This window comes from Sycon ciliatum, chromosome 6, assembly GCF_964019385.1.
Source record: "Sycon ciliatum chromosome 6, ocSycCili1.1, whole genome shotgun sequence".
In the NCBI taxonomy this organism is placed as follows: domain Eukaryota; kingdom Metazoa; phylum Porifera; class Calcarea; order Leucosolenida; family Sycettidae; genus Sycon; species Sycon ciliatum.
The window spans coordinates 26,622,908-26,637,542 of NC_088648.1; the positions used below are offsets into that span (position 1 = coordinate 26,622,908).

Here is a 14,635-nt window from a genome sequence, read left to right on the forward strand (position 1 = left end):
TTTGTTAGGGTTATTACCTTCCATTGTACTTCCTCCGCGTCATCGAAATTGTCGCAGTTTGACTTTTGATGTAAAACGCGGTATTTACTCACCAGCACTCGCACCAGAGGCAAGGAATCGGACATAGGCGATAGTCATCAGTATAGGGTGACGGCAAAGTTCTATTTTCTGTTATTGGAAGCTTGAATTTTGAACTAGACGCAATTTCTTCGCTGATGTCGCTGCGCTGGTAATTTCGACTCGCTGAGATCAGTCAGGCATTGCAGCCTGTACATTTCTCGTGCTTATAGCCATTCACTCAAGCCCCATCACTGTTTTACCTTAGCTGAGGTGAGAATGACTTCGTGGAACAAGTGGCAGCGCTTGGAGAAACATCGAGGGGTCGGCAAACTAAATGCCTGCAACAGCGATAAATTTTTTCCCTCTGGCTAAGACACTCAGTACTAGTACATGATTGTACATGCAAGAGCTGTGTAGACTCTACACGTAGTGCTAGTGATGCACGCGCAGGTGCCGTACCATGGTATACCAGTGCTAGTGATGCTGAAAAAGAGGGCGCGCTGGACGTGATACTACACTTGCCTGCATGAGCTGGGGGCATGCCACGGCTAAATGAAGTTCATTTCAAGATCGAGGTGATGCCGAGGTGATTCCACCGACAGTAATCAACCGACCTCGCAACGATCGTGTATTCTTACTAGGCTTCGTTGGTGGTGAAGTAGAAATCATCCAGAGCTAGCAGACAACAAGCATAGCAGCTCTTGTCCTGTGGAGAAAGTCAAAGCGTTTGAGATGAGGCGCGACCAACTTTCAACCTTCCTTGAAATATTTCGGAACGATATTTTTGCGTCCATTGACATCAGCGACGACGAGGACTTCATCTCTGCATGAAAACTCTCAGTCCAGTTGTCCTGGAACGTTACTCTAGTCTTCAGACTATCATACTGTGTAATAAATTTTGAATGGCTTAGTTTAAGGAGCTGTCAGTAACAAAAGACAAGTCACTAGTCAAACGGCGACAATTTCGATGACGCGGAGGAAGTACTGTAAACCCGGAAAGTCTAACGAATCACAAAGTGTAACGTCTTAAAGACCAATTATTTTTTCGTTATTCGAAAAATCGCTAGATGCCTTTGTAAAAGTGCGCATACAGATGGGTGGCTAGGTGGCCATCGTTAAACTTTCTGCACGTAATCAACTAGTAATCATGCCAAAATTACGAAAATTTTATACTTTTTGGGCGTTAAACTTTCGGGTTTCACAGTAATTACTCAGCGTTATTTGCAATCATAATTATTATCATTGTTGTTACTTACTCGTGCACATTGGTGTCGCAGTTGACCACAAGCCGTCTGCTTGACATATCGTGTAATTGGTACCACTCATTTGATAACCTTCGTTGCATATGAACTGACGTACTACTGAAAATGTATTGCCGCTACCGGTCACGTGACCATTGGTTGGTGCTGAAACGGAATCTGTACAGGTGATCTCTGTGCAGGGACAAAAATACATGTGAAGAAATGCCAGTGAGGCAGAATCCCTCGTAACATGATGTGTTACGAGTGATGATGGCGTCTTCATCCTCGGCGTCACCACGTACAAGCACGACGTCTATGTCGCGATGGTAATGATTTCTCAACTAACGTACTGGCGCGATTAGAGCCCTCTCTTGAATAGGGCTCTCTCTCGAATAGCGCCCCAGTTTTGGAGAGCCAATGAAAAAAATAAAAACCTACTTGAATAGTGCCCCCCCCCCCCCCCCCCGGGCTTCTAACCAAGCGCGTAGCCAAGTTTGGTGCTGGTACTTTTTTGTCTATGACACTCCACTGACGGTCTCAGGATCTAAGTCGCAGTTCTTGTCGCCGTTTGTGTTGTGTTGACATACAGTAAACTTTAGGTTGGCCCAATTGAACAGAACAAGGGTGTAGTGCGCACAGTGCATATCATACAAAGGTTCTGTGAAAGCTGTAAAAAAAAGCCAAAGTCCATTTCCACTGCAGCCACTCCCGGTGTGGGGGCCGGTGTGGTCGGATTCCACTCCAAGTACACCTACTCCGGATTCGGCTGGAATCGACCAATCGATCACGGTCACTCTGAGCGCACTTGCTTGGGATTCGCCAAATCGATCATGCCCTTAGGCTCCCTTTTCCTTCATTTGTTTGTGCTGGATGGCATATATTTACCAGCGTTGAAAAACTAATGCCCTCTCTTAAACATAGTGCCATCTGTGATGGACTGTGACAAATACAGTGCCCCTATGGCACTTGTCGCGCACCGGGTCTAGAGTGAAAGTCTTTTCATGGCTTAAATTTAGGTTGTTCTTTAGTTCTATTTTGTATTGTTTTAGTCTTGACTTCGTTGCATTGGTTGGGTTGCACGTGCAGTCTTCTGTGCACCATGGAACAGTTACGTCATTGTCATGTGTCGGGTTTTGTTTTGCGCGCATGCTCACATGCTGCCACATGCGGGATACCAGAGACGGCTGCAGTGTGCGTACATTCGTCTGTTTAGGATTGTGATCCCCAGGAAGACCCTTGGTGTAGAGTGATATCTTGCAACGAGCGGTGGACAAAGTGAAAGGACTTCGTGGATGGTATTTTGTTGTAATTTGTGACAGTCGAATTGTCTCAGTGTTACTAGTTTATCGTTATCCTACTATAGTCTGTTTCAAAAAGATTTACAATCAGGTTTGGGTCTTAAAAAGTATGAAGATAAGGGAAATTTGGACAACAAAGTACATAGAATGGCTTTTTAGGACACGGCAAATTGTTCTGTGAAGGTTTCCGAACAATTGGATCAGCCGTTAAGGAGTTAGAATTTCGGCCAGGTTTCCGGCCTTTTCCCATGCTTTACAATTTGCCCAGGAAGCCAGTATCGATTTTTTATCAAAACCCACGATTTATCCTTACCTTTTTGGCCTTGTGGTTATGAATGCTGTCTGCTGACCATGAAGTTGTGAGTTCAAATCCCAAACTATCCTCAAGTCACACTTTTTTTCTTCATTGTTTTGGTGATCAAGCTGGTGCAAGACAAAGAAGATGGCTGCACCAAACGACTAGTTGTTGTTGTTGTTGGAGCTTGCGCTTCCTTCCGAACTGACTGACACTTGACTGGCTCAGGCCATGTGAACACACCCACAACACTGCAATGGTGTGAGTGAATATGGAAGTCATGGCGCTCTAGCTTTTGGAGATTTATTCTAGTACGGATCGCCAATATATTTGAATTTAGCAGTCAACGCCATCTTCTATCAGTGTTCACAAGCGTCTGTTTTTCTCAAAATGTCGTCGAAGTCACACGGATAGCTTTGCCAAGTCATGGCGTTGGGAATGAGTTCGTGTCGATGTCGTCGAAGTCACACGGTGAGTAAATTGCATCGCAGCTCAAAGAAACTATTTTGGTCACAAAACGAATTGGGACCCATGCCGCTCGTCAACATTTTCAACACTTTCGTTTCGACATGTCCTCTCTGACTCCATTATCGATACGAGGAAGAACTCGTTTGTTGTAAACCAGACGACAGACGTAGACGTACATGACTGTATCAAGGTGAGTGAGTTGTCATTTTTCCTGCTTTCGCGCGGAATATTTCTTCGAGTTCACAGTGAGTTTTTCCAGGCAGCGCTCGAGTGCCCATACTGTAAGACGCCAAACCCCGCGGGCGATCGCCAGGATTGCAAATCTTTTTGAAATGGACTGTAGTTTGTTGTTGGAATTTGCGTTCAGTCTAGTTATTGTCTATCAGGCACGGCTCTCCTGTTTTTCTTGGTTGATGTCATCATGTTCCAGGGTTTTGCGGACTCTACTCAGTTGCGTATCTTTTTGCCGATCTGGCCATTTTTTCGTTTGCGATTTGGAATCCTTATTTGATGCATGTAGATTAGTGTAGCATGTTGCCTTCGTTTGCACTGTTGTGTGTGCTTTGTAGGCGCACGTGTACATGCACGTTCTACTGATGAGACCGTTTTGGCTTTTGCTTGCGCTGCTTGTTTCTTCGATGTTTTACTGTTCTGGTAAGTTGTTGTTCCTTCCATGATGGACGGGTACCTCTAGTTGTCTTTTTCTCTTGTTTTCACCTGTACCATGTATTTTCCTGCAATGCAAAGGTCACCAAACTGAGTTGCGTGAGCATAGTTGGTTGGAACAAAGGAAGGGAATGCGCCACAAAGCTGTGCACGAATTATGTCCCTCTGCAACAAGACTAGTAGGACCATTGTGGCCGAAGGATATAGCTCGTGCACATCTTCAAGACGTATTCCATATGTACAAAATGATGAGGGTTTTCTTTCTATCGACTCCCTGGACCTTATGGCTGTTGTCATTGAAAACAAAAACAATAAACATTGCCAATACTACTTACGTGAACATGTGGGTGTAGTACCCGACCATTGCCCATCGGACATACAAACAGTGTCTTTACTTCCGATCAATGTATACCCAGTCGTACAGGAGTACCTTCTTATAGAGAAGTATGTATTTGTTGAAGATGACACTGAACCATTCGTGGGGGCATTCGTTGATGCGGCACACGTTATTTCTGTACCCAGAAACAATTTCAAAATATTGATGATGGTCGTGAAGACTGAAACATTGAAACGATACTTGTAATGGATTTGTGTGAAATGCAGGGCTATCTTGAGTGTAGGCAGATTCCTTGAAATCTATTCAAGAAACAATTTACAATTAAAATCTCAGGAAACACGGCAAATGGCATTCTCACCTCTAACAATTAAACGTAATGGTTAAAGGGGAAGTAAAGGCTAAAATCAAATTTTCTCCAGTTGTAGTCTTTTTTTGCGAGTTAACTCATACATGTACGCCGTAGATCAGCACCTTTCAAAAGCGCGAGTTAAGTGATACTCAGCAAGCAAAGTCTGGCTTATACTTTAACCCACAAAACAGTACTGATAGTTGTGAAAAACAGAGTTAAAAAAAGTGTGCAACTCACGTTTACACATTGGATTGGCAGTTGACCATGACCCATCAGAAAGGCATTTTGTGTAGCTTGAACCACTCAATTGATAACCCTCATTGCATGTGAACTGACGTACTGCTGACAATGTAGAGCCAGTGCCGGTAACTTGACCATTTGCCGGTGCTGTCACTGCACCAGTACAGGTGATTTCTGCACACCGGACAAAATGCAAACAGTGAATATGTTGATAAAGCAATATAAAGAACAAACTCTGCCGTCATCTCCGTACATCAATGAAGTCAAATGTTTTCCAGAATCGATTTTCATGTCACTAATAGCTTAACGTAATTATGTTAGTAAAAAACGTAGTCGGTCTACGGAATGTAGTACGTAAACTGTATTCGGATCTGCGTTCCGCCATACAGAGTTGTCAAGTCGCGTAGCTCCCCTTGGCAACTCCAAATGCGGCAGTGTACGGCCGGATCTAACTAGGAAGAGAGTCATACATTTGTCATCTGTGGGCGTAATCTGTGGATTTCTTTAAATCAAAACATGAAGAGCACGGCACATCCGTGTGTCTTCTAAGTTCAACCTGGTCCCATACCTCAGTCGTTAGAGCATGGCTCATGACAAGCAAGGTCCTGGGTTCGAGTCCTGGTGGGTCTGCCGATTTTTTTCTCTTTTCAGGCAGTTCACTTCTCCGACTGATCCATTGAATTTGAAGTTCTCCCAATCCTTTCCAAATTTAATCACTTTCTTTCACCTCTGGTGTGTACCTTCCAAGGGGAGGGGAAAATCCAACTTGTCAGCTAGGTTCAGCCTGGTCTCATAGCCCAGTTGTTGGAGCATTGCTCATGACAAGCAAGGTCCTGGGTTTGAGTCCTAGCGGGTCTGGGGTTTTTTTCTCTTTTCAGGCAGTTCACTCCCGGACTGATACTTTATCTTCAAATACAATTTTTTTGAGTTTTTTCCATTGTTTTGGTGATCAAGCACCAAACGACTTGTTGTTGTTGGAGCTCGCACTTCCTGTCGAACTGACTGACACTTGACTGACTCCCGCCATGTGAACACTATCACAGTTAGCACTGAAACAGTGTTGTTGAATAGCGGTCAATGCGGTGTACTACATAATACGATCAGAGACCATGCCTTAAGCTGGAATAAAATGGGATATCTTGGCTTCCAGAAGAAGTTGCAGCCCAAGTGTGTAGGACAGAACCAGAAGGGAGTGTGTAAATGCAGCTACATTAGTACGAAGAAGTGGTAGACTATTATGAGTTGACCGGGAAAAAGAACACCAATACAATACGGAGAGATGGTTAGGATTTTGGAAACTCACTCGGTGAATCCACACAAGCGGTTGGGTCGCAGCCCATACTGTAACCCACACACTTCACATACAAACTTGAGCTAGGACAAGAACACTCTTCCACTGGTTCAAGTTCATCTGCTGCAAATTAACGTTCAGTCGTGCTAGTTGGAAAAGACGGAATGTCAGAGAGAGATGTACTCACGTGTGCAGACTGGCATAGCAGATGACCAAGACCCATTTGATAGACATGTTGTGTAACTCATACCAATCATCTCATAACCTTCAGTGCAAGAGAACTGACGTACTGATGACAACGTATTGCCATTTCCGGTCACATGACCATTTGTAGGTGCTGACACGGGAGCTGTACAGGTGATTTCTGCACACAAGACAGACACCAAACAGAGGACGAAAATCAGGATACAAGTGTAGCGGGCCACAGTCTACAGTATACGAGCAGTGAAATAAAACCCCTTATCAACTCTGGACTAATAATTGATTCAAGATCTCTAGCATAATTCTAACCTCATGGGATTTAAAATTCGAACGAAGTATGAAGAGAATATTGAACGGTCTCTGCTGGAGTGACCGCTACACCTTAGCTCAGTGGTTAGAGCATCGCTGGTCTCAAGCGAAGGTCCCTGGTTCAAATCCTGGCAGTGACAGTCCATTTGTTCCAACTTTTCCCGTTTGCGTCTTTCTCTCAATGATGAAATGTAAATTGACGTTATTTTGTCAATGCAGTCAGTTTTATCAGTTTTATAGTGGTGAGTTTGTTGTATGCACCCTCCCACGACCCTCCCCATAAAAACCACCTGCAGGGTGCTTGATGTGCCTAAATGTCTGTTCCTTCTGGGCAAGGATATGCAAAGTAGGAGTACAATTAATACTCTAAACTTGAAGTTAGGCCATTGTGAGTAAAGTGATTATGCTTCCACTTACTGCAAAAGCAGAATTTTTCAGTGGAGCAATATTTTCGCTTTTCTCCAAAATCGGCGGTTTGGTGGAGGGAAATTTTCGGTGAACCAGTTTTCCAGGTAAGTGTACTAGTACTAGTACCGAAATTTTCGGTGTGTTTTATTTTCGATAAACATTTCGGCACCCAAGTTACCGAAAATAACACACCACCAAAAGTGTCCGCATTTACCGTAGCGTTATCTCGGGATTCTATGTGCATATTCGTGCATATCACAGGAGGCCAACTTCTGGCTACATGGCCGGTGGAAGATGTGGTGTAAAGGAAATAAAACGTATCTGGATGGAATTGGATACGCAACTGTTTGTTACTCACTTGTGCAAATTGGTCTGCCAGTTGACCAAAAACCATTTGCTTGACATATTGCATAACTTGTACCACTCATTTGATAACCTTCCATGCATGTGAACTGACGCCCTGATGACAATGTATTGCCAGTACCGGTCACATGAACATTCGTTGGTGCTGTCACTGAGCCAGAACATATAATTTCTGCACGAGGAGAAAGACCATTACAGCAGAACTCTATAACGAATTGTTTCCTAATAGTTTTGTGGTCGAAAGTCAATTCAAAACACGGAGGTTCAATGTCCCCACGGATAAACTGTGCAACCGGGAAAACATGCAACATGATTGTGAATAAGAAAGAAGACTACTGCGTACCATACTACTTGAGTCTCAACCTGAGCACGTTTCTTCTTTTTTCAGCTCCAATGTAGTTGAATTTTTCATTGCAAAGCCGTCCTCAATTGTTTTGTTCATTGTTCAAATGAAGCGGACATTCAATCAAGAAGGCAGAGGACTTAGGAGTCTGATTGGAGTTTCTCGTGGCATAGGACGGCCACACAGAGACTCTTTGTCATTTTCTGAATAAAGAATACCGTAAGCAAAATGCAGAGTTCAATCTGTGCGATATCAAATTTGTTTGTAATATACCACATCCTGCAGAACAGGATGCTAGTCACAAGCTTAGCGAATGTTCGGCTGCTGACATGACTGAACAAATTATCCCTGGCTTCATCAGAAATTCAAGATCAGAATCAAAATCTGGATAATCGGATTGATCAGCAACATTATTTCGACGATGCTACGATGTATGATGGCATTCTGTTTGCGTGGACGACAATGGCATGATGCAGTAGAATGCTCGATATATGGGGCTAGCTGCAACTTATTTTCCTGGCAGTTCGTCTGTCTTTTCGACCACGGAATCGCTGCAGGTTTGATCACATTCCTTTCAGGTGCACTCGGGAGAGTTCGACCTGTTGGCTACAGGAATACATCCACGGCTATTTCGTGTATCCGGTACGTAAGTCGTGTGTCTCGTGCATTTCTTGATGATGCCAACAGTAATCCTGTGTTGGTAGCAAGTATGAAATCGGTTTGGCTTAGCTAGCTGGGCAAAGATAATCCTGTCGATTTTTATCTACCAGGCCCGTCGCGCCGACTTTGGAGGTGGGGCGGCCATGGAAGGGGGTGCGAAAAAATTCAAAAATTGAAGCCACCTGCAAAACATTTCCGGGCATTTGGTGCCATTTCAGTGTCAAACACAATGATTTTGCTGGACTTTTGATTCTGCAACAAACCAAGAAGGCGCTACGATCGAGGACAAGGGCTCTTCATTATCCTCCCCGGGAAAAAATTCAAAAATTGAAGCCAATTGCAAGCATTTTCAGGCATTTAGTGTCATTTCAGTGTACACTGCAACTGCAATGAAAGACTATTAATTTTGATTCTGCAATAAACCAAGATCGGGGACAAGGATTTGGGCTGAGGTACGATCATCGCGCTTTGTTGCAGTGTGCTAAAAAAAAAAACACCAAAAAAGTGGGGCGGCCCCAGCCGCCTCGGCTGTGACGGCCTTGTCTACATAACGTCTCCATTCCCAGCAGATCTATATTCTGTAACTAGCAAACATCATAAGCTCAACACATTATGGGGTTTCGAGCATAGTCTTCCGGGCCCTAGAAATCGAATTTTCATTACGAGTTGAATTTCAAAATATACTCCTTGTCAGTTCGATGTAGTAACGCTGAGACCAAACGCTGCGTGGTCAACCAGCCCTGCATTGTCACTGATTAGAGTGTCGACTTTTTAGAAACAAATAGTTGCTCGACAAGAAAGTAACAAGAAGCAGACTAATGCTCACTCTCCACCGAACCCGAGGAAACCCTACACCTCGGTGCATGCAGCGAACTCCGGCTGATCGGCCTCAGTCATCGACTTTGATTCTGATCTTGATCATTGATCAACTCGATTATACATATGTCACGAGTGAAACCCGTTCAAATTGTTGAGTAATTCAGCGTAACGAAAAGTCTCAAACTTCTAAATACTCAGGTCACACTGTCCACCTTTCAAATTGGCAAGATCTCGGCCCAACTTATGGGTGGTTATCTCAAGGACCGTTGCTCGTAGCGCTCCGGGGATTATTTCTATGGGCAGGTGAGGGCTTTCTCTTCTACCTGTATCATTTTGATTGCTGATTTTGGCGAGATTCGATTGAGTTACGATCCGCAGAGTTTTTGCATTTGAAATTGTCAGTTACGACGCATTGGAATATGGGGCTGTCCTCAAATGGCCTCAAAGGATCCTCATCTTGTCACATCAACAATTTACCCACTACTCTGGTCATACCAGGGTTTTACCTTACTTGATGTATCAGAGTATCAACATTACATAGATGCCCGGTGGTATTCCTTGACCTGCTCAAGTATTTGCCACTCAGCGAGCTCTTCTCATCAGCAAACGTGAAAAACCAATGGTTATAGTACTGCCAGGTGCCGGACGCCGGGCGCCGGGGGATAGGGTTCTACCAAGAGTCCATAACCCAAGAGTATGCAACTGTGATTATGGGTGCATGCGTGGCGCGCTGCCTTCATTACGTAACTTGCCTTCATCACGCTCTGAAAGCATGCATTCAAACTCTCAATTTCTCGCACGAGCCCATCCGTTTTTGCTCGATTCGTTCCAGTACCTACACAATCTCTGAATTCTGGCGCGTGAACTCCAGTTCCGTACGAAAGTTCATGTCAAACTAGAGGGAAAGTGCGGTGTTTGATTTTCCGCTGTGCGCGGACTGCAGCTGAATGATGTAATGAAGGCAGCGCGGCGCGCGGTTGGCCCATAGAAAAGAGATCACAGTTGCATACTCTTGGGTTATGGACTCTTGGTTCTACCCTAGCCCATTCTTATTTTTAGCGAACACATCATTTTCATTCCTATTCGATGGTACACTCTTACATGTACATTTATGCAGAGTTACACGCCTGAGTGTACATTACCGTGTACATTTTGGTGTCAGTTCTCATCTGGAAAAATACCAGCCTAGATTGTTCTTAAAAATTGGTGAAGTTCTAGCATGGCCGTTCTTCGGCGGTCCGTTCTTCAGTGCCCGGCAGTACTGTTGGCTTCCAATGTAATGAGATAATATAAAATCAGATAGTGCGACAACAAGGCACAAAACTGACAAGGATATTGACACATTCGATGGCTTCACACCTTGTTCCAACACATCTACGAAGCGCAAACCAACAATCTTCCAACTTGGAAGGCATAGGTGCGGAAAGTTCCAATGAGGGGAAGGGATGCGCCACGAAGATGTGCACGAGCTATGCCCCTCGGCATCAAAGAACGTCGAACATTACGGGATGATAATGATGAGACTTGTGGGACCTTTGTTGCCGAGAGACAAAATTGGTGAAGAATGCACACAAGCGGTTGAGTCGCAGCCCATACTGTAACCCACACACAGCACATACAAACTTGAGCTAGGACAAGAACACTCTTCCACGGGTTCAAGTTCATCTGCTGCAAATAATAGTTGAGTCGTGCTAGTTAGAAAAGACAGACTGTCAGAGAGAGATGTACTCACGTGTGCAGACTGGCTTGGCAGATGACCAAGACCTGTTGGATAGACATGTTGTGTAGCTCATACCACTCAGTCGATAACCTTCAGTGCAAGAGAACTGACGTACTGATGACAACGTATTGCCACCACTGGTCACAAGACCATTTGTTGGTGCTGACACGGAAGCTGTACAGGTGATTTCTGCACACAAGACAGACACCAAACAGGAGACAAAAATCAGGATACAAGTGTAGCGGGCCACAGTCTACGCTACACGAGCAGTGAAACTAAACCCCTTATCAACTCTGCACTAATTGATTCAAGATCTCTAGCATAATTCTAACCTCATGGGAATAAAAATTCTTACGTTGAACCGTCTCTTTTGGAATGAGCGCTACACCTTAGCTCGGTGGTTAGAGCATCGCTGGCCTCAAACGAAGGTCCCTGGTTTGAGTCCTGGTTGTGACAGTCCATTTTTCAGACTTTTCCCGTTTGTGTCTTTCTCTCAAACCAGTTAATGATGAAATATAAATTGACATTATTTTGTCAATGCAGTCAGTTTTACCAGTTTCATAGCGATGAGCTTGTTTGGTGCACCCTCCCGCCCACTCCCGTACAAATCACCTGCAGGGCACTTGATGTGCCTAAACGTCTGTACCTTCTGGGCAAGGATACGCAAAGAGAGGAATACAATTAAAACTCTAAACTTGAAGTTAGGCCATTGTGAGTGTTGTTATTATGCTGCCAGGTACTGTAAAAGCATAAAATTTTGGTGGTGTGATATTTTCACATACTAACAGTTTCTTCACTTGCAATCAATGTATACCCAGTCGTACAGGAGTACCTTCTTATAGAGAAGTATGCATTTGTTGAAGATGACACTGAACCATTCCTGGGGGCATTCGTTGATGCGGCACATGTTATTTCTGTACCCAGAAACAATTTCAAAATCTTGATGATGGTCATGAAAACTGAAACGTTGAAACGTTACTTCTAGTGGATTTGGGTGAAAAGCAGTGCTATCTTGAGTGTAGGCAGGTTGCCTGAAATCTATTCAAGAAACAATTTACAATTAAAATCTCAGAAAAAACGGGCAAATGACTTTCTCACCGCCAACAATTAAACATCATGGTTAAAGGGCAAGCAAGAGATAAAATGAAATTTTCTCCAGTTGTGGTCTGGGTTTTTTGCGAGTTAACTAATACATGTATGCAGTAGATCAGCACGCTTCAAGAGCGCAAGCTAAGTAATACTCAGTATGCAAAGTACTGCTTGTACTTTAACGCACAAAACAGTGCTGATAGTTGTGAAAAACAGAGTTCTAAAAAGTGTGCAACTCACGGTTACACATTGGAATGGCAGTTGACCATGACCCATCAGAAAGGCATTTTGTGTAGCTTGAACCACTCAATTGATAACCCTCATTGCAAATGAACTGACGTACTGCTGACAATGTAGAGCCAGTGCCGGTAGCTTGACCATTTGCCGGTGCTGTCACTGCACTAGTACAGGTGATTTCTGCACACCGGACAAAATACAAGCAGTAAATATGTTGATAAAGCAATTAATAGAGGGGCTCCGCTTAACGTAATTATGTTAGTAAAAAACGTAGTCGATCTACGGAATGTAGTACGTAAACTGTATGCGGATCTGCGTTCCGCCATACAGAGTTTTAAAGTCGCGTAGCTGCCCTTGGCAACTCCAAACGCAGCAGTGTACGGCCGGATCTAACTAGGGAGAGAGTCATACATTTGTCATCTGTGGGCATAATATGTGGATTTCTTTAAATAAAAACATGAAGAGCACGGCAAATCTGTGTGTCTTCTAAGTTCAACCTGGTCCCATACTTCAGTCGTTAGAGCATGGCTCATGACAAGCAAGGTCCTGGGTTCAAGTCCTGGTGGGTCTGGCGATTTTTTCTCTTTTCAGGCAGCTCACTTCTCCGACTAATCCTTTGAATTTGAAGTTCTCCCAATCTTTTCCAAAATTAATCACTTTCTTGCACCTCTGGTAGTACCATCCAGAAACTGACCATGGTTAGTCCTCTTGTGGAGGGGGAAATCCCCAAGTGCATCAGGATGTGTGGCACGTGTTGTGAGCTGTCTTTGGAGTGAACACTTGTCAGCAAGGTTCAGCCTGGTCCCATAGCCCAGTTGTTGGAGCATTGCTCATGGCAAGCAAGGTCCTGGGTTTGAGTCCTAGCGGGTCTAGGTTTTTTCTCTTTTCAGGCAGTTCACTCCCGGACTGATACTTTATCTTCAAATACAATTTTTTTGAGTTTTTTCCATTGTTTTGGTGATCAAGCACCAAACGAATTGTTGTTGTTGGAGCTAGCGCTTCCTGTCGAACTGACTGACACTTGACTGGCTCCCGCCATGTGAACACTATCACAGTTAGCACTGAAACAGTGTTGTTGAATAGAGGTCAATGCGTTGTACTACATAATGCGATCAGAGAGCATGGCTTAAGCTGGAATAAAATGGGATATCTTGGCTTCCAGAGGAAGTTGACGCCCAAATGTGTAGGACAGAACCAGAAGGGAGTGTGTAAATGCAGCTACATTAGTACGAAGAAGTGGTAGACTATTATGAGTTGACCGGGAAAAAGAACACCAATACAATACGGAGAGATGGTTAGGATTTTGAAAACTCACTCTTCCGGTGAATCCACACAAGCGGTTGGGTCGCAGCCCATACTGTAACCCACACACTTCACATACAAACTTGAGCTAGGAAAAGAACACTCTTCCACTGGTTCAAGTTCATCTGCTGCAAATTAACGTTCAGTCGTGCTAGTTGGAAAAAAGACATAATGTCAGACAGAGATGTACTCACGTGTGCAGACTGGCTTGGCAAGTGACCAAGACCCGTTTGATAGACATGTTGTGTAGCTCATACCACTCAGTTGATAACCTTCAGTGCAAGAGAACTGACGTACTGATGACAACGTATTGCCACCACCGGTCACATGACCATTTGTAGGTGTTGACACGGGAGCTGTACAGGTGATTTCTGCACACAAGACAGACACCAAACAGGAGACAAAAATCAGGATACAAGTGTAGCGGGCCACAGTCTACTGTACACGGGCAGTGAAACAAAACCCCATATCAACTCTGGACTAATAATTGATTCAAGATCTCTAGCATAATTCTAACCTCATGGGATATAAAATTCGAACGAAGTATGAAGAGAATATTGAACGGTCTCTGCTGGAGTGACCGCTACACCTTAGCTCAGTGGTTAGAGCATCGCTGGCCTCAAGCGAAGGTCCCTGGTTCAAATCCTGGCGGTGACAGTCCATTTGTTCCAACTTTTCCCGTTTGCGTCTTTCTCTCAATGATGAAATGTAAATTGACGTTATTTTGTCAATGCAGTCAGTTTTATCAGTTTTATAGTGGTGAGTTTGTTGTGTGCACCCTCCCACGACCCTCCCCATAAAAACCACCTGCAGGGTGCTTGATGTGCCTAAATGTCTGTTCCTTCTGGGCAAGGATATGCAAAGTAGGAGTACAATTAATACTCTAAACTTGAAGTTAGGCCATTGTGAGTAAAGTGATTATGCTTCCACTTACTGCAA

The 14,635-nt window shown here is 44.1% G+C and overlaps 1 protein-coding gene across 1 annotated transcript in view; it reads right to left on the reverse strand.

The window, feature by feature from the left end:
• LOC135819822 (sushi, von Willebrand factor type A, EGF and pentraxin domain-containing protein 1-like) overlaps positions 1 to 14,635 on the reverse strand; it is a 104,326-nt gene that overhangs the window by 25,807 nt on the left and 63,884 nt on the right. Inside the window, exons 15-22 of the mRNA XM_065333102.1 lie at positions 13,891 to 14,067; positions 12,398 to 12,574; positions 11,081 to 11,257; positions 7,522 to 7,698; positions 6,433 to 6,609; positions 4,952 to 5,128; positions 4,364 to 4,540; positions 1,317 to 1,493 (exon numbers count right to left, since the gene is read on the reverse strand). Coding sequence (XP_065189174.1) covers positions 1,317 to 1,493; positions 4,364 to 4,540; positions 4,952 to 5,128; positions 6,433 to 6,609; positions 7,522 to 7,698; positions 11,081 to 11,257; positions 12,398 to 12,574; positions 13,891 to 14,067 — 1,416 coding nt within the window. The remainder of the gene's footprint in view (positions 1 to 1,316; positions 1,494 to 4,363; positions 4,541 to 4,951; positions 5,129 to 6,432; positions 6,610 to 7,521; positions 7,699 to 11,080; positions 11,258 to 12,397; positions 12,575 to 13,890; positions 14,068 to 14,635) is intronic.